The sequence below is a fragment of the Taurulus bubalis genome (genome assembly GCF_910589615.1).
Source record: "Taurulus bubalis genome assembly, chromosome: 15".
NCBI classification, from domain to species: Eukaryota; Metazoa; Chordata; class Actinopteri; order Perciformes; family Cottidae; genus Taurulus; species Taurulus bubalis.
The window spans coordinates 23,280,480-23,307,929 of NC_136603.1; the positions used below are offsets into that span (position 1 = coordinate 23,280,480).

At 42.8% G+C, this 27,450-nt stretch overlaps 1 protein-coding gene across 1 annotated transcript in view; it reads left to right on the top strand.

Annotated features, from left to right (window-relative positions):
* The window catches only part of clasp1a (cytoplasmic linker associated protein 1a), a gene marked incomplete at its 5' end in the record, with an annotated part of 68,538 nt that overhangs the window by 33,341 nt on the left and 7,747 nt on the right, over positions 1 to 27,450 (top strand). The window contains 24 exons of the mRNA XM_079230828.1: positions 456 to 548; positions 621 to 766; positions 2,240 to 2,375; positions 2,472 to 2,542; positions 3,011 to 3,070; positions 3,559 to 3,636; positions 5,467 to 5,634; positions 6,378 to 6,424; positions 7,095 to 7,259; positions 9,816 to 9,923; positions 10,310 to 10,336; positions 11,067 to 11,231; positions 12,626 to 12,730; positions 14,791 to 14,894; positions 15,966 to 15,989; positions 17,088 to 17,332; positions 18,560 to 18,623; positions 18,908 to 19,071; positions 19,228 to 19,306; positions 19,404 to 19,547; positions 22,743 to 22,892; positions 22,971 to 23,077; positions 24,963 to 25,110; positions 26,345 to 26,595. Coding sequence (XP_079086954.1) covers positions 456 to 548; positions 621 to 766; positions 2,240 to 2,375; positions 2,472 to 2,542; positions 3,011 to 3,070; positions 3,559 to 3,636; positions 5,467 to 5,634; positions 6,378 to 6,424; positions 7,095 to 7,259; positions 9,816 to 9,923; positions 10,310 to 10,336; positions 11,067 to 11,231; positions 12,626 to 12,730; positions 14,791 to 14,894; positions 15,966 to 15,989; positions 17,088 to 17,332; positions 18,560 to 18,623; positions 18,908 to 19,071; positions 19,228 to 19,306; positions 19,404 to 19,547; positions 22,743 to 22,892; positions 22,971 to 23,077; positions 24,963 to 25,110; positions 26,345 to 26,595 — 2,849 coding nt within the window. The remainder of the gene's footprint in view (positions 1 to 455; positions 549 to 620; positions 767 to 2,239; positions 2,376 to 2,471; positions 2,543 to 3,010; positions 3,071 to 3,558; positions 3,637 to 5,466; positions 5,635 to 6,377; positions 6,425 to 7,094; positions 7,260 to 9,815; positions 9,924 to 10,309; positions 10,337 to 11,066; positions 11,232 to 12,625; positions 12,731 to 14,790; positions 14,895 to 15,965; positions 15,990 to 17,087; positions 17,333 to 18,559; positions 18,624 to 18,907; positions 19,072 to 19,227; positions 19,307 to 19,403; positions 19,548 to 22,742; positions 22,893 to 22,970; positions 23,078 to 24,962; positions 25,111 to 26,344; positions 26,596 to 27,450) is intronic.

Here is a 27,450-nt window from a genome sequence, read left to right on the forward strand (position 1 = left end):
CAGCATCATAGGGAAGATGATGGCAAGACAGTGGGCATTATTAAGATGGGTTTAAAAACTACACACACACATAAACCACCAGCAGGTTTCTTATTACGTGGCATAATGTCTTATTTGTTTGGCAATACAGTTCAGTAATTCAGTATCTGCTTGCTATTTTTTGTGGTGCATCTCACTCTCGCCTTTTTGGGTCCCCTAATATCACTACTCTACTTAATATTTGATATATATATCTCATGTATATCTCATACACAGGACCAAAAACCAAGCTGTGACAGCTCCAGTTGTACAGCAACTGTTGGGCTTTAATTGATGCTGCTGGTTGCAGTTCACAAAACCAAAACATCCACTTCCAAACGTATTCGCACACAGGTGGCATCAAAGTTGAAGGGATCAACACACTTACAGTAGCATAGCTGATGCTAAAGCTAACGATAGCGTCGCTCTGTGTCCAGATCTACTCCAACAGAGAGCTGGAGGACCAGCTGTCCAAGATCAGAGAAGTGCTGTCTGATGACAAACACGACTGGGAGCACCGAGTGGTCGCGGTAAGACTCGGACACACATGGTGGAAGTGCATGAATCCACCTATGAAATACTGATACATTGTTCCTCTCCAGCTGAAGAAGGTGCGTTCTCTCCTGCTGGCCGGGGCGACTGAGTACGAGGGTTTCCCTCAGCAGCTGCGTCTCCTGGAGGCTCCCCTCAAGCTGTCCGCTAAAGACCTGCGCTCCCAGGTGGTCCGAGAGGCCTGCATCACTCTGGGGTAAGAGCTCAAGTCGAGGAGGATGAGTATCACTTTACAGTCGCTTTATTATTATTAATCTGGTAACCTCAGCTCACTAAGAAATGACAAGTAATGTGAATAACGGTACGATCATAACAGAGCATGGTTCCCCATGTGCAGAGTTTTCAGACATCGGTCTTAAAGTAGTTTGGATAGTTTGAAGTGTATACTTCTCCATAGTCAGCGTGTTACTACAGTAGATGGAGTCAGGAGGAACAGAGTACGGGAGCACAGCGATGTGCTGCTGTGGATGGGGCAGCAGCTTAACGTCTTTCACACCTTTTAAAATCAATAATAGTTTAAGTGTACGCTATATTAGGAATATTTTCACTGCTTTACCTTGCCGCCACACAGCCCTTTCCTGCATTGAAAAAAAAATCTGGCGATACAAAACATATCAAGAAAAAGGGGTTGACATTCAATATATTGCGATACTCTAAGCAAGATGATACGTTTAGACTTTTTAAAATGAATTTTCAGGAAAGCTGTAGTATGAAGAACTCATATGCAAAACATCCGCAGTGAGATCTGCATTTGCATTAATATAGTCTCTGCAACATCCATCATCATAGCTTCTTTGAGAGGGAACATATTATGGTAATCTCTGCATGTAAACTATTTATTAAACATTGATAGAGTGTTTTTTGAATTGATACATTATCACAAAATATAACATTGCTATACTCAATATTTCCCATGGTTTCTTACAATAACAGAAACAAACAGCTAGCGCTGTACTCTTCCAGCTAAAATAATTGTCAAAGGAGTCTTGTGTCTCTAAATAGAAAACGGCTTCAGTCTTTCGGTTGTCATTAACGGATCAGCGTACTCTTAAGAGCTTTGATTGGCAGCAGTGAAATTACCTTTCTATCTGATTAGGCTACTCCAGGAAAAAGCTAAAATGCTTTCTTTCCACATCCTTAAGCTAATGAACATGCGCCCTGCTCGGGTATGAAACGAGCAGCGCGCTCTGCGCCCAAAAACATCCGTCATCCACATTTTAATACAACCCCGCCGAGGTGGAACAGAGCAGAGACACGCGGAAAGAGCAGCAGGTTGATGAATAGATGGCGGCTGGATCCTTCATCTCCTGTAATGTCACCACCGCAGTTTGCTGCTCAATCTGGGACAAACTTTCCCACCAGAGCACAGTTTGAACTCTTCTTCAAGATATATTTAAAGATTTTTGTCGGCCTCTCAAAGTCTCTTTTGTGTTATTTCCAAAAACTTACAACTGCCTTTATAATCTTACATAATCGTTTTACCGCTCTTTGATATTTTCCCTTGTAAATGTCTCATGGCTCGCATCTTACCCCTTAGTTAAAAGGCAGAGAATGAAATTAGCAGCACCTGTAACACCGCCTCAGTCCTCTTTGTGAGATAGAACAACGACCCATCACCATGAATGGATCGCCAGTCCTTTAACATCACGTCCTCTACTCTCCCTGCCAGACATTTGTCATCAATACTGGGGAACAAGTTCGACCACGGCGCGGAGAGCATCATGCCCACGCTGCTGAACCTCGTGCCCAACAGTGCCAAAGTCATGGCCACGTCCGGCATGGCCACCATCCGCCTCATCCTCAGGGTACGGAGAGTCGATGTGGTTTCATTTTTCCATGGCGATAGATTTACAGCGCTGTCATGTGAACCTAAACTTCTCCTTTTGGGCGTCCTCTTCCAGCGCACACACTACCCCCGCCTCATCCCCATCATCACCAGTAACTGCCTCTCCAAATCAGTAGCAGTCAGACGGTAAGAGGACCTACATTCTTATACGAAATGAAAACATTTTCTTTTCCACTTTTTCCTCGATTATTTTTAAGAATGAGTTTAATACCACCTTACTACAACTGTGTATTATGGTTGGTCCTTGATCAAAGTATTTTTTTCTTGTAAAAAAGATTTGCCTTTTAAATAATGAGCTTTTTCTTTAAATATGAAATTTAAATTCCCCTTCTCTGTAATTTATTTATTCATTATTGACCCACAATGGCCCTAATACTACATCCCAATATACAGTATATAATATATACTATACTATTTTTCATTCTTGATTAGTTTCTAGAAACAATTCCATCTTTTAAACTCAAATCACAGGCATGTTATGGTTTTCTTTTATGTTGCTTGTGTCACATTTGCTTTAATAGACAAATTCTGTGTTTCTTTCCTATGTTCAATATATATAATATAATATAATAATATCCTTCGTCTCTTTTCCAGACGCTGTTTTGAGTTCTTAGACCTCATGCTGCAAGAGTGGCCCACTAACACACTGGAAAGGCAAGTTGTATCTCTTGAGCAGAACAAATGTTTTCCTCTGAAACCGTGTGTGGTGTGGTGTGTTTGGTGTGTGGTGTGTGTGTGGTGTGTGTTCTCTCACATGATGGCATTTGAGACGGCTAACATTTGAGTTGGCCAAGTGTGGGTCGGCTGCCTCACTGATGAGGCCTATTAAATGGATGAGTCCTGAGAGAGCCGTCATCATCAAGACCCCCGGCGACAAGGCGGCTTTCCATCACTGTAACCATGACAACCGCGGCAGAGACTTTAAAAAGCGTGTGAAAAAGCCAGTGGGTGGCCACACTGCCTGTGGAGCAGCAGAGGGACAGGAGTGGAAGACAGAACAGAGATGCACTTCAAGGCTTTTATTAGTTTAGCATTTGTGGTTTCAGCTTGCCGACTTCACTTCCTGGTTTTATCTTAACGTAGTCGAGGGTCTCTTGGGTTCTCTGCTTGTTCCTCATCGCCATGTTCCCTTACTACCCCAGACATGTGGCTGTCCTGACTGACACCATCAAGAAAGGCATACACGATGCCGACTCTGAGGCCAGGTCCATTGCAAGAAAGTAAGTGTCATTGCACCATTTTGTCACCTATGTTTTTATTTACACTTAGACCTGTGTCGACTATCCTTGTTAGTTTCTATCATATTTAGTCAACCTCATCTTGTTGTTTAGTCAAGTTTAATGACTATAAAGTTTAAACGTTTTGACACTTTATTCTCCTCTTAGTAAAAGAAAACAGAAATTATTTGAGTTCAGTTTCAGTCAGGCTCTTGTGTTGTTGAAATGTGGGTGGTGTGTGCTTATGTCTTGTTCAGGAACGTATTAAGTAGAGGTGCTAAAAAATCATAGCATAGTATCACAATATTTGCCGATATTGTGTCGATACACAAACAGCAAGTATCAATCTTTTATTATATGAACCATTAAATCACAATTAAGAATTGTCCGTAACTGTGGTTATATAAGTTTCATGACTGTAATAACGAAATTATAATGTTACCATGATGTGTTCAGATGTAATCTTGTTAAATCTAGAAACTGTTGTTTGAAGATGTTTTCACAGCAATATGAATAGATATTAGAGAGTGAATTATGACTTGTTTAACTTCCTAACACTAGCTCTAAGCAGCTCATAATACATCATTAAAATGACTAATGGTAAGATTTTCTTATAATTTCTTTTTTTTTTTATTATTTCTTAATTAAAAAAACATTGTTTTTTTTTTATGCAAATCATCACTACCCCATGACTTAAACAAAGATAAAAGGAAGGAAATAATAAAATGTATGTTTGTTCATTGGCCTATTAGAAATGGACTGATGTGAGATGAACCGAGTGAAAACTGATGTTGATAAACTGCATCATTTGCAAATGAATCGTGACAATCGTGACTTGGGTCATTGTAAAAATATTGCATCGTGACAATATTGTATCGTGACTTGGGTTTTAATATCTTATCACGTCTTAGGTATCGTGATAATATCATAGTGTGACTTGGGTATCGTGATAATATCGTAGTGGGACTTGGGTATCGTAATAATATCATAGTGGGACTTGGGTATCGTGATAATATCGTAGTGGGACTTGGGTATCGTGATAATATCGTAGTGGGACTTGGGTATCGTGATAATATCGTAGTGGGACTTGGGTAGCGTGATAATATCGTAGTGGGACTTGGGTATCGTGATAATATCGTAGTGGGACTTGTGTAGCGTGATAATATCGTAGTGGGACTTGGGTAGCGTGATAATATCGTAGTGGGACTTGGGTATCGTGATAATATCGTAGTGGGACTTGTGTAGCGTGATAATATCGTAGTGGGACTTGGGTATCGTAATAATATCGTAGTGGGACTTGGGTAGCGTGATAATATCGTAGTGGGACTTGGGTAGCGTGATAATATCGTAGTGGGACTTGGGTATCGTGATAATATCGTAGTGGGACTTGGGTATCGTAATAATATCGTAGTGGGACTTGGGTAGCGTGATAATATCGTAGTGGGACTTGGGTAGCGTGATAATATCGTAGTGTGGGGCCTCGAGTGATTCCCACCCCTATTATTTAGTCACAGCTTTCGTTAACAAAATAAACACTGATTCCACCACTTATTCGTATTCCTATGGTGAACTTTGTGTTCTAGTATATGAATGAAATGTATTTATATGAAAGAGTTTTTTTTTTTCTTTCTTTACTTTATTTTGAATTAATTATCTGATTAAATTGATAATAATAATTTAGGATAGGAATATATAAGCATTTTTGCTTCTACCTATACCTTTTCAGTCTTTCTGTTTTGTATAGTATATAGAATATTGTATTGCATTGGAATGATTGACTGAATAAAACACACAAACAATATACCTTGTGCTTTTCCTCGCTCTCACCTGTAGGTGCTATTGGGGTTTCCATGGTCACTACAGCCGGGAGGCGGAGCTTCTGTTCCAGGCGCTGGAGTCCACCTATCAGAAGGCGCTCCAGTCTCACCTGAAGGGCTCTGACAGCATCGTGTCTCTGCCCCAGTCGGACCGATCGTCCTCGTCCTCCCAGGAGAGTCTCAAGTACGGCCCCTCTCACTTTACCACGTTATGCTCCCTTTGGAACGGCTTCACTCTGCTGCTTTGGTTGGTCCAGAGAGTACAGCTCCTCCCATCCCTCTCTCTGTCCTCCCTTCCACCTTTTTCTATTCAATCCAAGCATTTGCACATCTATTAGCTGTAATAGATTGTAGGAAACCACTAATGCTAATCAGTCTTATGGAATATGATTGTAAAAGCTTTGGTAATTATGAGCAAATAATCAGATATCACAGCCGCATGCACACACATACACACACACACACACACACACACACACACACACACATACATACACATACACACACACACACACACACAATTGCATCGATTGCCGTTGTTTATCCAGTGTATAGTTTCCCTATGCAGCGTGTTGACTAATGACCTCATACTCAATCCAACAGAGTGTGTGTGTATGTTTGGGTGGCCGTGTTCTTTCCCATCTTGTGGGGACATATATCTGATTACAGTCACACTCTGGGAAATATTGCCCGTCTCTAGGGTAAAGACTTAGTTTAAGGTTAAAGTAAGAGTTCAGAGGTGTGTGTGTGTGTGTGTGTGAGCTACTTGTTTTCTGTCTCACAGGAAGCAAAGGTTTCCAACATATTTCCCATAATTGATTGTATATTAATTGTTCTTATTCTCAGATGCCATAACTGTTTAGTGTTGACGCTCATTGTGTTGTAATATGATGCAATAAAGTCTAAAGAGTGTCTTGTGTTTTTCAGCCGTCCCTTGTCTGTGAAGAGTGTCATTGGAGGGAGTATAACACGGAGTAAGTATAGGATTGACTATCCTTCCCTTAGCGTGGCCCTGGATCGTGGCCTTGTGTCCAAACTGTCTAGCACTGATCTGTACCTCAGAGGTTAAGAAGAGATAAGAGGAAATTCACATGTCACAGCAATAAAAGAAACAGTCTAAAGGGCTGGGAACAGAAGAACTACTTAGAATAATAATGAAGCAACGTGGGTGTATCAGCAGGAATAAATCAATCCAACACATTCTGGGTTTAACTTTAGTCAAACTCCACCACCAAGTTCCCCTTTTCTCTCTCCCCCTCTCTTCTTCTCCCCCTCACTTTACCCTCTCACCTCCAGACGCCCCAACAGCGCCGACTAGTGTTCATAACTAATACATGTAATTAACTTTACATCACACAATTTCACTCTTACACAAATGACAAAGTAAGAAATCTGAGTAAATTCATTCATAAGAGATACACGCAACATAATAATTATAAGATTTACATGAGTTGAGCGTGTACTATACACGTGCATTTGTCCGTAGCCGTGTAAATGTACATGTGCAGACGTGATGAGTCGGTTCTTCAGGCTTCAGTTTGCACGAAAACGCTGTCCTGCTCTTTAAAGGAGGTGAAAAGTGAAGAAGTTAGACGTAAGTGATGCACGAAGCACCCGTGACTCATCATTTCTGTGTCGTTCCAGGTAAGCTGGTGAGCACCAGGATGTCGACCACATCTCTCCAGCGCTCCCGCAGTGACATCGATGTAAACGCCGCCTCCAGCGCCAAGTCCCGCCTGACCACCGTTCCGGCCTCCTCGCCGTTCAGCTCTGCGGCCGCCCTCCCCCCGGGGTCCTACGCCTCATTAGGTAACCAGTCTGCCAACCTTCTGAAAGCAGAACAACAAAGCAGTGCACGGCAGTTTCATGAAGAGAGAACTCTTTGTGTCGTTCAGCAGAAACTGCACATGCTGAATCGTAAATAAACGTTGTGTTCAGAGAATCCATGCAAGTAATTTGAGGACAAGGCTGGCTTGGTCCAAGATGTCCATGCAACTGGAAGCAAAAAGAATAAAATCTGCTACGGTTTTGCTAACTTTTTGACTCGGCAAAGGACAGAACTTTTTTAAAATAAACTCTGCAGTGTTGCATCTGTAAATTACTCTGCAATGAGCCACCTGTCTACAGTCATTTAGCAGAGCTCAGTTGAAGTCCTTCTTCAGAGGCCCAGTCAAGCAGTTACTGTCAAAGTCTCCCATCATCATGAAGTATTAGAGCTTTTTCTCCTGTAGTCACTGGCTTTTATGGGCCTGACTGGGGTTATTAATGAGTACTGAGGGTGTCATTAGACTGTTCTGTCAGCAGGAACTGTTTAAATCCTTCGTTGACACTTTTGACTAATCGATGTAATGAGGCTGTGTGATGGAAACCCCAGATGCATTTTAAGGAAGTTTTCACAACATTCTAAGCTAATGGGAATGTTTAAGCCCCATTCCCCGTCAAAACATATGAAATGTGCTGTAATTCTTTTGGTCATATTTCCCTCCCTCCCTTGTTCTTCTTCAATGAGTCCCCTTAGCCCGATAATGGCCGTTACTGATGATGATGATGAGGCCCCTTGCTTACCCACTCACTCCTGTTCCTGCTTCAATTGCTACTAATGTCTTCCTCTATGCCTCTTCCTTCACTCGCTGCTGCACTGCCTTTCTTAAATGCCCAAAAGATGGCACTCCTGGTAAAAGTGATGGTAAGACTTGTGTCTCTTGGTGTGTGTGTGCGTGTGTGTATATGTGTGCGTGTCTGTGCAACTTGCACAGAACACAAGAAATTGAAGTCGTCTGAGTGTTTTTGTCAGCTGCTACATGTTCACATCACCTGTGCCCTCTTTTCCTCTCTTTCCCTCCCAGTGGTCTCCAGTTATGTGGAACTGCATGGACTGTCTGCATGGACTTACTCTTCTAACTGTAACCCTAACAACTGTGTCCATCAACTCTGTTACTTCCACTGCCATCAAGTCCAATGTTACTGGTTCATACTGTCGGGTTGAAGTTGGATTTCTGTCTTCACAGAAATTGATGTGCCACAGTGCACCGTTTCATGAACTAAATGCTGGACATCCTACTCAAGCTTCTAACGGTCTCTTGTTCTGTGGAGTATCCACAGGATTACAAAGTCTGGTCAACGGGTTGGACTGCTGTGTACACGATGTGGCTGGAGGTGTAGAACCATACCACTTTTTACTTTAATAGAATGTAAGGCTTCGTACTGCAGATCTTCTTCTTCTTCTTCTTGTCAGTACAAGTCAAAAGTACGGAAGCCCCGAGAGGAAAATAACAAAAGAATGATGGTGAATCCATGATCTTAGTCAGATCTAAATAGTTTTCTCTCCTGTATTTAGGACTTAAAGCTAGAGTGTGTCATCTTCTAAAATGTATTCGACGTGAAGCCTCAGCCCTGTGTTGTAAACTCTTTCGCTATGAAAGTAGAAGTCCCAGCTCCAACGGTCACTAAATATAAGGATTAAGTCGACAACACTGACAGACCGCCCTCCAAAACCACTCTTCAGGCTTCGGTACTAATCAGCTTGTTTTAGTGAGAGTGGGAAGAAAGTTATTATAAAGTTATTTTCCGGTGTGAACTATGTTAAACGGAAATCAACTGTTTTTTGTTAAAAATGTCTGTTGACACTTTAAAATCTAAAGAACGCACAGGCTAGAATTGAGATATTTCAGTTTTTCTTACTCAACTTACTGGGTTTTAATATTAAGTTGCTTGTTAAAATGTCACAAACGACTGCATATTAGATAAAGCTTGACCATAACGTGCTACATGATGTTGATGTTGACGTTACAACCTCTCTCGCTTTGGGGGGAAAGGTTTCTGTCAATTTGATGTTGCTACCTTAAAGCGTAAAGCTAGCCTTTTAGCTTGCAGCTAGCAGCACCCCTAGGTTTGATTGGCTTTTCAAGCTAAACTTCCAGTACAAAATGTTGTTCTACTCAATCAGAAGTCATCCTGAATATTTCTCATCTTTGCAGGTTTTTCAAGCATAGCTGCAAAAGATATTCAGTGTTTGTCCGTCCTTCTCCAGACCCGGGTCAGAAGGTTTGCCGATATTTCTTCAGGTTTTGTTACAGGACATAAAGACACACCCCAAATGTTAAAAGTCACTCAAATTGTGGTTTTCTGTGTGGCTCGCGTCTTAGCTAGCACTGAGAATTATTTGCAAACTAATAGACCCAGGTCTGTCTGTTTCCCTCCTGTGTGATCAGGGGGCTCCCTCCCCTCACCAGGTCTCCTTCATCCTGTCTCCCCAGACTTTGTCTCCTCCAGCGTCTCTGTCCAGGGTCAGAAACACATCTCTGTAACTCAAGAGGAATAAAACTCCCACTGCTTCTCTTCTTTCTACCTCCCCTTGTCGTCCAGGTCGGGTTCGTACCAGGAGACAGAGCTCGGGCAGCGTGGGCGGAGCCAACACCTCAGTGGTGGACAGCAGGGGGCGCAGCCGGGCCAAAGTCGTGTCTCAGTCCCAGCGTACGTATTTACGCCCCACACACGTCACGTTGACTTGAAATCACACACATTCAGTACCAAGCCGCCACTCCCATGTGCCGGTATGATCTTCGTCTGCTTCGGCTTGGAGATCATACCAGACGGTCTGCTGTTCCTCGTTTGTGTGTGTGACGTTTCTCATGTGCTCCAGTAGCCCGATAGACACTCCCAGTCACTCGCCACATCTTGTGTATTTGTGAGCCTACATGCATGCATAGTTTGTTGGTATCCAAAACGTCCTTGAGATCCGTCTGGAATCGGTACCCAGCCGGTCACAGGGCATGCTGGGTAAATGCAATAAACATAACCCCTTCTGTCTCATTTTGACCGTTCTCCACCCTGTCCTGCCTATTGCTTCCATCTCCCAGGATCCAGATCAGCCAATCCCATCAATGGTAAGGCCTCAGCTTCATCCGACCACAAGCCCAGACGCCTCATCACCCTTTAGCACGCGTGCCCATTCGTTTGGCCTTTTACCTTTTTTTGTTTCACCACGTACAGTAGCAGCATGCTCCGCTCATCGCCGCCACATATCCTTCTGATTACTTTCCCACAGTTTGTTTGGAATCAGAAATGTGTCGTCTAGTCTTTGTGGTGTTTGTTTTCACCGTGGAAGTGTTGGTTGTACTGCTTGATGACTGCTCAGTAAATGTTTCCACACAGCTCAGTTAGTTAGAGGTCCATCCTGTAGGTGTCTGTAACAAGTTCTGTTTGCCTCCAAATTCAGTGTTGTCGTGAAAATATCGTGCATTTTATACATATTTTTGTGCAATACTGTTACTATATTTTGTGCCTTATTTTTATTTATTTGTTGCCTTAAGTTTATTGTAATTCTGTGTAGGAGGAACCTGCAAAATAAGCTGTTCATTGTACAGAATAACTGCCTGTTATCTAAATATCTTAAATACAAAATATCTTAAATATCTATTAATTCACCTTCAAACACTATAACTACATCCATGAACTATTTGAGAGGTTTACAGTCCACACTGAGATGAATAAATAAGAAGACATTTTACAGCGGTGTGTCTCTTGTGTTTAGAGACTCCAGACGTATAACTCACTCTGAATACAGTCTCACCACAGGACATGTCTTCTGTTTGCTTGTCTCTTTTCTCCCGGCAGCCGGAAGCCGCTCCAGCTCTCCAGGCAAGCTGCTCGGCCACGGCAGCTACGGCCGGATCTCTCGAGCCCCGGTGTCAGCCTCCGCCACGCCGACTGACAAGCGCACCAGGATCCCCCGCAGCCAGGGCTGCAGCCGCGAGACCAGCCCCAGCCGGATGGGTCTCGGTGAGGCCAGAACTGCTCCAGCACCACTGCCTGTGGTTCAAGTCTGGGGTTTAAAACATATATGCCATACAATTATATAGTATTCTTACTTTTCACGCACAGAGTTACATTCAGTCCTGATCATAAGGACCGACTATTCATTCATTATTTATTTTTTTATTTTAACCTTTCAATGGTTTGTTTACACAACGCCACTGTTTGTGCCACAAACACAACGTTTTATTAATTGTTTCTGTTTTGAATACTGAATGCTTTGGGGGATTTTCTTTCACAGTCTGGGATGTGTCAATGATCAGCAACACTTTGATATTGATTGATATTTTTTTGTGCAGGAAACCATACAAAACGCTATTATTTGCCTGAAAGTGGATGAAGCTGGTTGACTACAGTTGTGTGCCAGGGCTGTAGATTAAACCGGATTAACTGGTTTTCATTCCGCACCGTTCACACGCTCCTCCTTACTAAACCACACAGGTGGTGAACGTGGTGAACGACGTCCATCCTGAACGTCCTGATTCTTTGCAACGCTCAGATTGTCCAAAACAAAGACAAAGACGCCAGTGTCTGTTCAGCTACTTCTCTTTTCATCAGGATATAAATGTACAACATAGTTTCGGTCTTCAGCCGTCCTCACAGATCTGTTCTGATGTTTGAGTGGTTGTGTGAGTCGTAGTGGTTGGTGCCTGATGGCAATACATGCACTACCTCTGGACAGCCACCAGGGGGTTGACTGCTCTTTGTGTCAACAAGAGGAAACGTTGAATGTTTCTGATTCATTACAGATCCTTCTTTGTTGCTTTGTTTTCAATAAGAGGAGGAATATGTTCCTCTGTTTCTTCTAATGTTCTCACAATTGTGTCTCAATGTTCAGACTGTCTAACCTTTACTAGCAGAATGCTGTTTGACCGATTCACTCACCCAGCATCCTGCCACTGCTTCTCTCTGTTCTACTTTCAGTTTCTCTTAATCTCCTTTCTTTCTCTCCATCCTTGTGTCTCTCTTTATATTTTGTGTCAGTAGCGTCAGGGTCTCCTGGATGACGATGTCAGTCTGATTTTATTCATTAGTTCAGAGAAACATGATCCGCAAATAATTTTTCATTTTGGGCAATTTCTAAAATCACCTATTGAACAAATTGCCATCAGATTTGCTCTGCACATTTATGTGTTAAGGCAATAAAGCCGTTTGATGTTAATGACCATATAGCCTATGCTAAGCTAATTTTAAGTTCTAAGAATAGTCACCAGTGTGTTGTTTCCACCATCTCTTCTGTTCCTCTCTCTCATCCCGTCATGAATGCTCACTGACCGACATTCCCGCCTAACGTGTTGTCCTGACAGCCAGCCTGTGTGGTAAAGCTCTTCTTCCTGCTGCTCTTCCCTACCGCACGCTAGCCCGGAGCCGCATCCCCCGTCCCAGCATGAGTCAGGGTTGCAGTCGCGACACCAGTCGCGAGAGCAGCCGTGACACCAGCCCCGCTCGGGGCTTCACTCCTCTGGGTGAGTAACCGCTGTGGACCTCCTCCCCAGGGAGCGTCCCGACCGGAGAGTCTTTACGAAGACTAACACGACCCTCCCTCCTGTGGTTGGTGTTCTTCGTAGTGTGGTTCTGCCTCTGCCTGTCTTTCTCTGCGCTTGCACTGGTAGTGTCTCTCTGGGTTGAGGGACGATCGCTGCTCCGTGTCCAGTGTCTCTTCTGGATCCTGTTCTACTTTACTGTGACACGGTTTTGCCCCTCTTTGTTCTGGATTTATTATTTGCCGTGAGGCACAAAGTGTGAAATTAAATAATGGGCCCACCTCTACTATACTGTACGTCTGTATCCAGACGTAATGCATCGAGGTGTGACCTTTTTCACACTTCAGAGCTCACTAAAATCTCAGCTCATCTTGATTGTAAAATGAGCAATTTATTCCTAATCTATCAAGCACTAGTCTACTTCATTCAATTTCAGTCTACTTAATATATATACATATAAATATATACACTACCGTTCAAAAGTTTGGGGTCACTTTGAAATTTCCTTATTTTTCAAAGAAAAGCACTGTTTTTTTTTCAATGAAGATAACATTAAATTAATCAGAAATACACTATACATTGTTAATGTGGTAAATGACTATTCTAGGTGGAAACGTTTGGTTTTTAATGAAATATCTACATAGGTGTATAGAGGCCCATTTCCAGCAACCATCACTCAGTGTTCTTATTGTACATTATGTTTGCTCATCGCATAGAAGACTAATGGATGTTTAGAAAACCCTTGTGCAAATATGTTAGCACAACTTAAACAGTTATGCTGGTGAGAGAAGCTATAAAACTGGCCTTCCTTTGAGCTAGTTGAGTATCTGGAGCATCACATGTGTGGGTTCCATTATACTCTCAGAAAAAGAGAACTTTCATGTGAAACTCTCCAGTCTGTTCTTGTTCTTAGAGATGAAGGATATTCCATGAGAGAAATGGCAAAGAAACTGAAAATGTGTCTGGGTGACCCCACACTTTTGAACGGTAGTGTATATATATATATAAAAGAGAAATATTATTTTCTTTCCTGTAAGAATTTAAGAACAGGTTCCTCTCAAGCAAGAGTCTACTACTATATACATTTTTCCAATAAAAAAAAAAGAGTGTGACAAAATCCAGCCTGGTGTATCTAATGTTAAAATATCCCCTGAGCCTTAATTTAGAGGTTGGTGTTAAACCTGTTGTGAGTGTGTGAGTGTGTGTCACTAACCCCGTGGTCCGGATGGTGCCCACTTCTCCTGTCCCATGCAGCCTCCCGACGTCACTCCCGTTCAACCAGCGCTCTCTCCTCAGCCGACCCCCACGGCCAGTCAGGTGACTTGCATGCCCAGGTGGCCCAACCCCCCAGTCCCTCGCCAAAGTCCTTATTTCATAGGAAGCAGCATGCGTCTGTGTTTGTGATGTGACAGCAGGTAGCCTCCATCGTTCCTTTACTTTATGTTCTCTCCAGATTTAATTTTTTTAGCATTTCATTCAGTATTTTAGCAAACAGGAAAGTTGAGAATGGACAGGTTGTGTTTGTTCAGCATGCAAAGGGAGGTTTCCTCTGCTTGTCCCTTAATCACCACACTTTTTCATTTTAGCTGAGATCTCTGTGGAATTGTGATCTACAGCCTTTTGTGAGCGGACACAACCTTTCTCCACTTGTTGGTCTGCCACATGTTATCGTTTGAACTTTGTGAATTGTGTTGTTTACTTTGTTCCTTTTACCTTTTAAGCTCATTACTGTGGTTTCCTGTCTTTGGTTCATTGTTGGTTTACATCCTCCACCTCCCAGGGAAACGGCGCAGCTGCAATGTATGCCTGTGTTTTCTTGCTCGAGGGCATGGTCATCCTCTTTTTGTGTTTTTACTTCCCGTGGTTGGTGACTTGAGATTATTTCCCAATGGGGATCTTTCCACTCATTCATTTACGGTGTGTGGCTTTGTATGCACATGTGTTCAAAGAAAACCGGAACTGTGGTTATAACAGTTTACAGTTACACTGGCCACCTTCACTCACCTTCTGCCTTTACCTTTTTTTACTTTTCCCTTTTCTAGATCGATATGGATTAATTCACCAAGCGAGGATCTCGGCGTCGGTCAATGCCATGAGGGTCCTGAACACCGGCACAGAGGTGGAGGCGGCAGTTGCTGATGCTCTGGTAAGCTGAAGCTGCTGTGGAATGTTTTCTTCTGGAATACATATTTTAATTAGTTTGTTGTTAATGAGTAGGATTTGTTAGTAAAACAAGCATCAGGCAATATGTTAAGGCAAACATATTATATAGAACTATAAAGGTTCACTCAGTAGAGAGCAGATCTCCAGCAGGTGTGTCTGCAATAACTACTGCTGCAGTGTGACTGAATGAATACAACCACTGCTGCAGTGTGACTGAATGAATACAACCACTGCTGCAGTGTGACTGAATGAATACAACCACTGCTGCAGTGTGACTGAATGAATACAACCACTGCTGCAGTGTGACTGAATGAATACAACCACTGCTGCAGTGTGACTGAATGAATACAACCACTGCTGCAGTGTGACTGAATGAATACAACCACCGCTGCAGTGTGACTGAATGAATACAACCACCGCTGCAGTGTGACTGAATGAATACAACCACTGCTGCAGTGTGACTGAATGAACACAACCACTGCTGCAGTGTGACTGAATGAATACAACCACTGCTGTAGTGTGACTGAATGAACACAGCCAGTGTGTAAAGCATCGAGAATAGACGTCGTTCAAACTCAGAAACAAGCAGCAATGTAACGTCATCAAAGCAATGGTCTCGCAGATCTGCAGATCTTGAAAAGTCTTAAAAGACATTGCATGTAGTTCCCTCATAAAAGGCCTGAGATTATCTTGGATACATTATTTTATTAACTCTTATGAACAGACTCTTTCATCTGCACTATCTGCACTTTTTTTTTACTGTCTTTAATGTCTTTTTTATATTTATCTTGTTTACTGTATATTGTGTGTGAAAAAGTATAAAGAGCAAAGTGAAACCGGAGTCAAATTCCATGTGTGTGCAAACTTACATGGCCATTAAAGCTGATTCTGATTAATCATAATTACATATATTTCTAGAAACTGCTGTTATGTAATGACATGACGTACTGTCTTTATTGAGAATATTTAAATAATTTACAAATATCAGTTTGGTCGAGTTGTGTTCAGTCAGGACTGTTCTGTACTCATCGTTCCTCTTGGTTGTTTGTTTCAGCTGTTAGGAGACTCCAGGAATAAGGTAGTTGGTCATTTGTTTTTTGATTGAATTGTTTAACCTTAAATGTACAGTAGTGTGCATCTACAGTATGACAGCCTGCAATTTTTTTTTTTTACATTGTTGTATTACTGTTATTGAAACTCATTTTGGTACATATATGTGTTTATTATAAGATCAATGAGATTACACATGCTCTACTGTTTGAGGTTTCCCGGCTGCATTGCATTTCTAGTCAAGATTCTTTGCTTAATTACGGCGCTGCTTTGGCTTTTGGTTGTTTTGTTTTTATTTGACCTTTGTGCATCACTAGGGACATGTTTAACTTTTACATTTTTCTTATTTTTTATGTTCAACCTCCTATAATATGTCTATAAATAACTGTGTTGCCAAAATAGAGACTCTGACCCTTAAGTGCTAAAGCGTCCCCTTTGAAACCATTAAAGACACAATCTGTGATTCCAAGGCGCTTCCAGCATAAAGTAATGCTTTTTATTATATCAAGCTTTCAATCTAGAGCCATGTCACGTTCCACCAGACTGAGCCATTTACTCATGGAAAAGAAATCCCACTAGCATTTAGTATATGCTGCAATTTCCCAACTACGGGACTAATAAAGTATTATCTATCTTATACAGAAAATACATGATTATTTTTCCATAAAAAAGCAACAGTGCAATTATGTAAACAAAAACAAGAAAACATTTTTAAATGACTGACTATTTGGTAGTTATGATCAGGACTGAAGTTGGTATGAAGTTTAACAAAATTAAAGTGGAAAAATAATCTTAATATATAATTGGGCATCAAATTCAATGTTTTTTTGTTTTAATTTGATGCTACAAGGAGATCAGAACAACTGTTTTAAGTGAGGCACAAGGTTTAAAACAAAAAACAAATGTGTAATAACTGAGGGAACTAAAATACCACAACTGTGTATGAAAAGTAACATCCACAGAACAAAACATGACATGTATAGAAAACTGCATGATGCAACAGCCGACCTCGTATCCAATATCTTTTATTTCATGTCTGATTTTATTTGCCTAAGCGCCTTTCCTGCAGCGCCTGGTTAGCATGTAGGTTCCATACAGTTTCCTTCACGCCTCCTCTCTCCCACAGAGGAAGCCGCTGAGGCGGCGGTACGAGTCTCCCGGCATGTACTCTGACGACGACGCCAACAGCGACGCCTCCAGCGCCTGCTCAGAGCGCTCCTACGGCTCAAGGAACGGAGGCATCCCCCATTACCTGCGGCAGACGGAGGACGTGGCGGAGGTCCTGAACCACTGCGCCAGCTCCAACTGGTCGGAGAGGAAGGAGGGCCTGGTGGGGCTGCAGAACCTCTTCAAGAGCCAAAGGATACTGAGGTGGGGTTGGGCTTTACTTGAAGACACATGAACCCCGACCCTAGCAGCGTCATGATGATGCAGTGCATCCGAGTCATGTATTTCGCAACCGTTGTGGTACAGTCTTAGTGAGAGCACTGATTAGCTTAGCAAAGGGCTCACATGGAACTCAACTGGGTTTTATGATCATCTGAGCTTTGACGTTCAGTGATTGAAAAGCCGCCCTGCGCCTATTATCGGACGTGAGAATCTTCAACATTTTGTTTTAACGTTTCCTTAATTATCTCCGGAACTACAGCGTTGTTTAACTTCATTTAAAGTTCTACAATACCGCAACCCTTGTGAGAAGATACATATACTTTAAAAAATAATTGAAGTAACCATTAAGTTTGAGTACTTACGTAAACTCCAGCCAAAACGGTTTCACAAGATCCTTCATGAGTACCGTTACAACGTCAGGTTTCACGACAAACACATCTCCGTAACCGTCCGGGCTTGTGGGATTCTAACAAAGCAATCCATAGCCTTATAAACCCTATAAGTACCTGAACGATCACAAAACGGCAAACAGTTTTCATTTTTTTCACTCGGTCTCAGACCTCCATGTCCTGTGCTCTTCGTGTCGCCCTCACCTTTGTAAAACCACGTCACAGCGCAGGAGGGAAGGCTCATGCAAATGTAAAGATCCAGTGGCCCTCGGTGAGGGAAGGCTTTCCCATTTTTGAACCGAACAACACAGTTTCTTTACAAAAGCTTTGTTTTCCTGTAATTTTCTTTGTATATTTCGATTATTTAGGTCATAATCGTTCCAAAAAGGTGTCTTATTGGTATGTGGGATGTTGGTAAGGGTCTGAACCATGGAGGTGGTACAAGTCGGCGACCGCTCCAAAACACATGTTTGAGAAATCTTGCTTAGATCATGCTGGATGTTCATAGTTATGATCAAAATATTGATAAAAAGTTGTTGTTTTTTTAAATATCATTTTTTTTTTCACAAAGAAATTCTAAAAAAAAAGATATAAAATAATACAGGTAATATAACTTAATGGGGTTCATACGACTACTTGAACACGGGGAACAAAGTACAGAAGGAAAAACGACCCCAATATGGGCCTGTTGGTGTTAAAACGTTTAAATACCTGCCTAAGCTCTGCAGACTGGTGAAAGAAGTCTTCAGCTGAATGATGTCTTGTGACAAACGATCCTGCCTTACTTCACTGACCCCTTGGTGTCCTCTGTTCCCTGCAGCCGAGTGGAGCTGAAGAGACTTTGTGAGATCTTCACAAGGATGTTTGCAGATCCACATAGCAAGGTAAAGAAGATGACTTAACGACGACTAATTATGTCTTAAGTGTAAAGGCATGGCATCTGAAATACAGCAATACTTGATGGAGCTGTGACCTACTTGAAACTAATTAAGTGTCTCGTGTTGCATGGCCTGTCTTGCTGTGGATCTAACAACAGAGAGTAAGTGTGTATTTTCATCCATATTACTACGGGAATTAACATCAATCTGTCTGAACACTGAAACTAATGAGACCAACGTCAAATCAAATCCAGCAGTGTTGTGTAATATATGTTTGAAACTGTTTGCAGGTGTTCAGCATGTTCCTGGAGACACTAGTGGACTTCATCACAGTACACAGGGAAGACCTGCAGGACTGGCTGTTCGTCCTGCTCACTCAGCTGCTCAAGAAGATGGGGGCCGATCTGCTGGGCTCAGTCCAGGCCAAAGTCCAGAAGGCTCTGGATGTCACAAGGTCTGTCCAGCTCCCGTTAACCAGCGTGCACCCTCACAACCATGTAGTAACTATGACAGTTTGTGTTGTGTGGCAGAAACCCGGAGAGAGATCTGTTTAGAAAGGCAGCATGTCACTGTCTGATAGCGGGACGTTAACTCCTCATCTCTTTCTCAGGGAGTCCTTCCCATTTGACCAACAGTTCAACATTCTGATGAGGTTCATCGTGGATCAGACTCAGACGCCTAACCTGAAGGTGAAGGGAAACTAGAAAGACGGATTCTGTTCGTAGGCGAGGCGTTTTGGGGGGATTGGTTAGTGTGATTGATGCTATTTGTCTGTCGTCTCTCTAGGTGAAGGTGGCCATCCTGAAGTACATTGAGTCTCTGGCTCGGCAGATGGACCCGACGGACTTTGTCAACTCCAGCGAGACGCGCCTGGCCGTGTCTCGCATCATCACCTGGACCACTGAACCCAAAAGCTCTGACGTCAGGAAGGTAGGCCATGATTGGTTGGTGCTGTCATGCAGCACTGACGAACGAAATCGCTCTGCTCAGAAAAAATAACCTTTTCCTCAAGAATAATGCTTGGCTCTTTTCTTTAGTCCCTTTTTCTTTCATTCATGTGTTGTTGTTATTTTAACTATGATCCTTATGTTCATGTTTTTAACTTTGCCTTTTTTAATCTTTATCATCACAGTTCTGAACCGAAAACCGAGAACTCTTTTACAAGTTGTTGTGTTTCATGCCTCAACACCAAGTAGTATGGATATAATCCACACAAGACGTTATGCCATAATAAACTATTATAACATAGTTACGAGTGAGTGATGAAGCCGAATGCAAAACTAATTGCTTGGAGACTTGTTTAGTCTGAAGTTAAACGACACAGAGTGAAATAAGACGGATTTATTTGCAGAGCTGATCCATCATCCAAAAGGATCCATTTGTCCCTCGACAGGTAATCAGAGGATGCACTGGACAGCGGTTGCATGTTGTAGGCCTTCCTCAGCCTGTCGTCTCTGTTTATTAACGGTTGTTCACGTGATGATGGGCAGCGTCCATCGCCTCGGGTCGACGGCCCCGTGTCCCTTCTGTTTGTCTTTCCACTGTTCTTCCAAATGAAATCCTCTCCGAGCTTTGACCAGTTACTTTTTTGTCCAAATCGTTTGTTCATTGTTTGTTGTTATAATACTCATCTGGTCCACAAGAGGCTGCACTACCCATTGCATTCATGCTTTCTCCCTGGTGAGTTTCTCCATGACCTGTAGACACAAAGTACATTGATACTTATTTTGTGTTTGCAAATGTAAATCAAAACTCACCTGGAAGAAAACATTGTACTTTTACTTAAATAACCAAAATTGCTATTATAACAACAAATAATTGGCTAAAATTAAAACACTTTAAAACTATTAAAAGTATTTCCCAACTGTTCATAAAAGAGAGAAAACTATTTGAATCAGATTTAGAAATGGATTCCCAGGGCTGTTCTGTCCTCGCCTCTCGTGGCTGCGTTAGCATCGTGCTAGGCTAGCTACTCATGAAAGGTCGGTTCAGTGTTGCGTCCGTGTGTGATGGAGGAGGCCCTGTGTCATGCTGTAACGCCGTTCTGCCACTGTGCCCCAGACCCTTCATAACTGGGTGAGCGAGGAGCTAGCTGGCAGGTCCAGTACTGCGGCCTCTCTGTCAGCTGAGGGCAACCAGGAGGAAAGGTGTAAGCAGGTAGAGCCCTCTCCAACAGCCAATCAACACCACACGATAAGCACGCCATGCCCCGCCTGACCGGTGCCTAACCACACCTCCGAGACCGCGAAGACCGGAGTGTGGGATCTGTCACTCACCCCTACCATTTACTGCTGTTTTTGCTGTAACAACCTCAACACCACTTTGTGCCTTGCAGATTGATCACTCACCACGTAGACTAAGCTTGTTGCGCAACCACAAAAGACCTTGAGGTTATAACCTCGGTGTTTTTTCAAAGTGACAGGAAGCGCTTGTTGCTTTGTCTGAATGGACGTTCAAGCTAACTTTATTGCTCAACATTGATAGGAATGCTGTTGTGTTACTACTGTGTGCCTAACACATTGTGTTTGTCTGACTCACCTTAACAAGCTCTCTTATACCTGCATGTTAACGTTTTATTCTTGTAATGTGAGGTTCCAAAGATGTGTTGAAACAAGTTCAGCTCAGGCTTATTATAATGTTATATGATACCTGCATGTGTAGGGCCAAGAAACACTTTTCAAAAGTTATGATTGCATCAAATGATGTTGTGCTCGCTTTTTTTGTCCAGATATATTCAAACTTAGAAATGTGAAGTGCATTCCTACGACGGCGTATAAAGGCCATTGGAGGTATGAAAAATAAAAGAAAATGACGAGGGGGCTAATATCTCAAGGAAAGAACAAATAATTTCAGAGATTAGAGAAAAAGCATATATTAAGATTAAAGTGGAACATGTTCTTTAATCTTGGTGCTTTTTCTCAGAATACTACGCCTCGGCGCCGTAATTATTATTTTTTAACCGACAGCCCGAATAAGCACATACATTCCTCTGAAATAAACACTATAGTACAGGAGCAAAGAACCACTTTAATAGAAATGATAGTATATAGTAGAAGTATAGACAGTGTATCGGGTCACAGGGTTCATCCCACTTGAGTTTGCTAATCTGATGTTGAAATCAGATTGTTTGTCCATCAATCTTTTAACCCATTATTTTGAAGTCAGGCTGAGGTGTTAAGATCTCAGAATTTGCCTCATAATCATCACATATTGTTTTATTTAGTATCAACATAAATCATTGTGGTTGTTGTTTGTGCCGTCAGTATGACTCTTCACACTGCAGATTCAACTCAATGTATAAACAAATCTAGGCAATGAAAACCTGCAACCACGGCTAATGCAATGAGTTAGCCCCAAAGCTAACTCATTGACTCACATTGCAGCATTATGCATCACCTGAAACATGATGGCATGTTGGCAATGCCAAGATATAAAAGAAACAAGACAACCAACTTGTTTTTCTGAAATGCAGCCATCAACCTGTAAATCTAGTGTAAGAAAAACAAAACGAGGTCAAGCAGCTCAGGCTGCGGCAGCTACTGCAGCCACGCATGTGAGTTATCCCTCATGTGTTTAAAAGAGCTGAACAGTTTGGACGTTTCTGTCTTTAAACAGCAGAATGTCTTCTGATGAACTAAAGCACCCTTTGTAGCGTTAAACAGCCAACCAGTATTTTCTACTGCCTTCCAGTTTGATCTGTACTCACTTGCATGTTGCCACATTGACGTAGTGATATTATCTCTAAATGGTTGCATACTTCATTAGCTTTCCACTGAATGCAGCTTTGAACTCTCACCTTTTAACCCGTTCTGTCCACAGGTCAATGCATATGTGAGTCTGCACTGAGGAGCTGAACAGTTGGTTTCCATGGTTTCATAATGTTTTTTGTGCCGTTTATTAACGTTAGCCTTTGCATCGAATTGGCCTTTACGGATGCTAAGCATGTGGAAAACTGTCAAATATTACTAACTAACTGTCGTTTTATAAAAATCTGCTGCATTTAATCACTCAATCAAATTGCCGTTAGAAACAAATGGTCAAGCTACTTGTGGAACCAAAGAAACCATCTGGGCTACGGCGTTGGCGTGCGCTCCACCCTCACCCGCTGTGTCCCCCTGCCTGCAGGCCGCCCAGGTGGTGCTGATCTCTTTGTTTGAGCTCAACACCCCGGAGTTCACCATGCTGCTGGGAGCGCTGCCCAAAACCTTCCAGGACGGAGCCACCAAGCTGCTGCACAACCACCTGAAGAACTCCAGCAACACCAGCAGCGGCGTGGTGAGTCGGACGAGCCGCTGTCCTCTGTGACGCCGCTCCTCACGGAGGACCCAGACTCACGGTTTCCTTGTCTTCCAGGGGTCTCCTAGCAACACCATTGGCCGGACAGCGACGCGCCACACCCCCAGCAGAACCAGCCCGCTCACCTCTCCGACCAACTGCTCCCACGGAGGACTGTCTCCAAGGTAGCACACATCTGCTGCTAACTGTTACCTACACCCCCGTCCTACTCATGGACTTTATGTAAAGATGGACGACACCTCTCCACTTAATCGCACGGTACAAAAATCTAGCCAAAATATAAATATCCTGAGTTCAGTTCTTCTGTACTGAACCGACGTTGGCGCCACAGTAGCTGTTTGGCTAGAAAACACAACAGCTGACCATAATATCTTCATTAATACATTTATGATCAAATTGACGTTCTATGACACAGACTCGAGATTCAAGTTTCAGAAACGTCATCTGCACGTGGATATGATCACAGACGACGGTCCGGCAACTCTGACTAACTTTACTAGGTCTGTGGAAATGTTGCTAAGCTAGCTAGTGACACTCAGTGACTGTGTGAAGCTGTCTATAAAGGTATTTATTCACGGTTATGGAAAGTTAAAGGCTCTTACGTCCCTGAGCCTCTGACTCCACATCAACTACTTCACTCACTAAGTAGCCCGCCTGCCAATCATGATGTAACGCTAACTTTTTATAGCATCAAATAACTGATCATAACCAAATGTGTCCGAAAAATGTCCACGTGAGCATTCATCAACGGGCTCAGAACTATTTAAAATGAGAGAAACCCTCTTCTTAGCGGGCCAACTTTTTAGTTTGGTACGCTAACTAGAGAGGGTGGGATCTATTAGCGGACCAGGGGGGTGATGGAGATGTTTGGGCTTCCCCTTTATGTCGGCCATCTTTATTTACAGTCTATGGTCCTAATGCACGGCTTGGGTGTTCAGCATGCGGGAGTATGATACAGTGTGAGCTGCTCAGAGATCAAATACAACTTCGAAAACAGCTCTTATCCACTTGGCTGCTGATAAATTATGAAGTGCCTTTGATGATGACCTGTTGATATAAAATGACAAACAGGAAAGGGCTTTGTATCGGCTCCTGTGCAATGTGGCCAGCGATTCCCTCTGAGCAGCTCGTTCACCTGGGGCTCTGTACAGTCCCTTAACCTGAGAGCTGAAACCCATAAACACAGAAGCGCAGCGACTGAATGTCCTGGGAGTAACGACCTGCGTTGAACCTGAAGTAAACGTGTTCTGGCCTAAACATGTAGAACATGGCCCCTCACTTTGTTTCATTGATGTGAAGCTGACTTTGTGGGATTCTGCTACTTTCCTGTTCTCTCCTTAAATTAACGCTTTTCATTTAACCTCAAAGCTCAGACTAGTTTCTTCTTTGTCTCTTCTCTTTCTGCACACTTGTTTTTTCTCTTTCTTTCTCCTCCTTCTCTCGTCTTGTCTTGTGGTCTCCACCCGTTCTTGACTCCCGTTGCCCTCGCCCCCCTCTCTCTCCCTCCTGTCTGTCCATCCTTCCCTCCCGGCTGCGCTGTGGCAACAGTCGGTTATGGGGTTGGGGTGTCGACGGACTCTCAAAGCACCCCCCCGCCCCTCCTCCTCCTCCTCCGCCCCACTCCACCCCTGCTGCCCCCTCCCTAAGGGTCCACCGCAGAGCATATTCACCCAGGTAATCAGGCGGCCGGAGACACACGGGCGACTATTCCCGAAAGGAAGCCAGACCCTGATCCTTTTCCTTATCCAGATTGTCAAAAAAACAGTCGAGCAAATCTCTTGTTTTCTTGTATGTCAATTTCTCACTAAATGCTTATTTTCTAATCAAATGAAAATATAATTTTAAGATGTGGTAATGCTGTGGTGTGCCCACTAATGGACAACAAAACAAAGGTTTATTAACGCCTGACCTTTCACCTTTCTAAAAACTAATCCCTCTCTCAGTCCAAAGCACTGTACATGGTGGCATAACAACTGCAGTGCATCTTCAAAGATGTGCATTTCATATAACTCCTGTGCGTTTTGCTGTCTGTGTCTGTGTGTCCGGTAGCATGATGGAGTACGACACCGAGAACATGAACTCGGATGAGATCTACAGCTCGCTGCGCGGCGTCACCGAGGCCATCCAGAGCTTCAGCTACCGGAGCCAGGAGGACCTGAACGAGCCCATCAGACAGGAGGGCAAGAGGGACGATGCCGTGAGTCAGAGAGCTTTCACAGCGGCATTTCCCTCAATATTCATGCCTGAGAAACGACCTTTCTATGCCTCTACCCAACAGTACAGTGCTGCCGCTGCATCGGCTAAAAAATATAAAAGAGATTATCATGTTAAAATGAATCTGTTACATTTTGCACAAAATGCTTAAACTTAATTAAATGTAATGTAAATGTAGAAATTAATATAATGTGTGTACATTTACACAGACGCTCAGGTCAAGACTATATTTTTGATTTGCAACTGCAGCAGATGTCTCAACCCATCTATAGGCCTTCTGTAATCACTTCTGCTGTTCATACACAAGTGATGCCTTTATATCGTCAGTGATGGGGACACATTCCACACTGCGGTCCAGAAATGGCTTCCAAAGTTTATCTGAGGCTAACATGGTGCTTCTTCTGTGTGAGCTAATTAAAATGAAGTGGGCATTTTGAGAACAAAAACTATGACTGAATATGTTCATTAAGGAAATGACTAAGACATGACAACACCAACATCATTACACTGTGACTGCATCCACATGCAATATTGTTGAGTAAAACAAGATGAGACTAAAAAGTAGCTAAAAAATGGAAAAATATCATACCAAAATCTTCCATTTTCATTGATAATTGAGATGTTTTATTTATTTATTTGTTTATTATTTATCCACAGGAGTACAGTCAGGAGGACTTGCTAAAGTTTAGGTTAACAATAAAGACATTAAGTTCATTAAAACTAATCTTTAACTGATATGAGACTAAAATGCAGAGACTTTTGTTACAACTGAACTAAAAAAAGGCGAGGTCAACTTAAATGTGTTGAATACTAACGAGGACATTTGACACAGGACTAAGGTTAAATAAATACATTGCTGACAAAATGTCTTATTAGTGGAAAAAAAAACTCTGGATAATGAAAATGATGAGGGTCTAGCTTCCTTGTGGGAATAATATCTATATAATAATATCTATCTCTCCACCAAAGCTAAATGAGGAATCGCTGTTGGTGGAAACACAAAGAGGGAATTTTGTACTGAAAATACTGAAACTTTGGATGAAACCCACTTGATTTGATTTGTCTAACGGAGGCTGCTGAAGCCTCACCATCTTTGCTGCAGTTAGTACTGTGAGACAAAACTAGGAGTTTGGAGTGGATGTGATTGGAAAGCTGCTAATGCTCCCAAGGAAAAAGCAATGATCCTGGTGTTGCCCCACCACCCTTCTGTCTCACAGGCAGGAAGAGAGGGCGTCGCCTCCTCCCCGGGCTCCGACGCCCGCCTCGGCCTGGACGCGGTGGAAGGAGGCCGCACCGCCTTGGACAACAAGACCTCCCTCCTCAACACGCCGTCGCCTCGCTCCTTCTCTGGGCCGCGCGGCCGGGAGTTCGCTCCCTACGGCTACGGAGAATCCATCTGCACGTACGACAAGACCGCCATGAAGGAGGCCGTGTTCGACGACGACGTGGAGCAGTTCAGAGACTGTGAGTTCATGAGATCATGAAGCAGACAGGTTGTGTTTGTTACCACACATGATGGGGGGATTATCACACACACATACTCTACAGTGTAGAGTATATATTGTACACAATACATACTCTACACCAGGGGTCAGCAACCTTATATCCAAAGAGCCATTTTGCCCTTTTTTACACCAAAAAAATGTGTCTGGAGCCGCAAAAGCTATTTGATATCACAGCTTGTAAAGTTGTATAGTCATATTAATTATATACAAAAACTATAGTTTGTTGTATTTATGACATATAGAACAAGAATAAAGACCATTCTTGACATTGTATTGATATTTTACCTGTTTATAACTATCAAACTCTTGTGAAGAGGAGAAAAAAAAATAGTCATGTTTCGGCCTACATTGAGATCAATTAAGATCACCACTTTGCAGACCTTAACTCCTATAAATATTTGTAGCTGAAGTGGTATAGTGATCATCCTTGAACCGCAAAGTAGCAGGTTTGATCCCCACGTGAGGTTTTCATTTTAAAACGCAAATCAAAAATGTGCTGAAACCGTCTTACAATACTTTCCTCAACTTGTGGTTTCTTCCTACGGAGGGTCTCAATGTTTCATACCTCTCATGCTTTTTGGTTGGAGTTGTGTGTGACTAGTGAATCTGTGAAAAGTCGTCCACCCCCCCATTGTGTAATGTGTCATGTCTGACAATGTGAAGGAGGCGAGGCTGCTGCTGTTAAGTGATGGAGAGACCTGACACAGGATCAGCTGTTGTCATCATCACATCCTTTGCTCTGCTCCTAACCTCCCCCTCTCCTCCAGGCCGACGTCAGGAAAGCGGCGAAAACAAGATGACGCTCCCCAAGGTCTTTG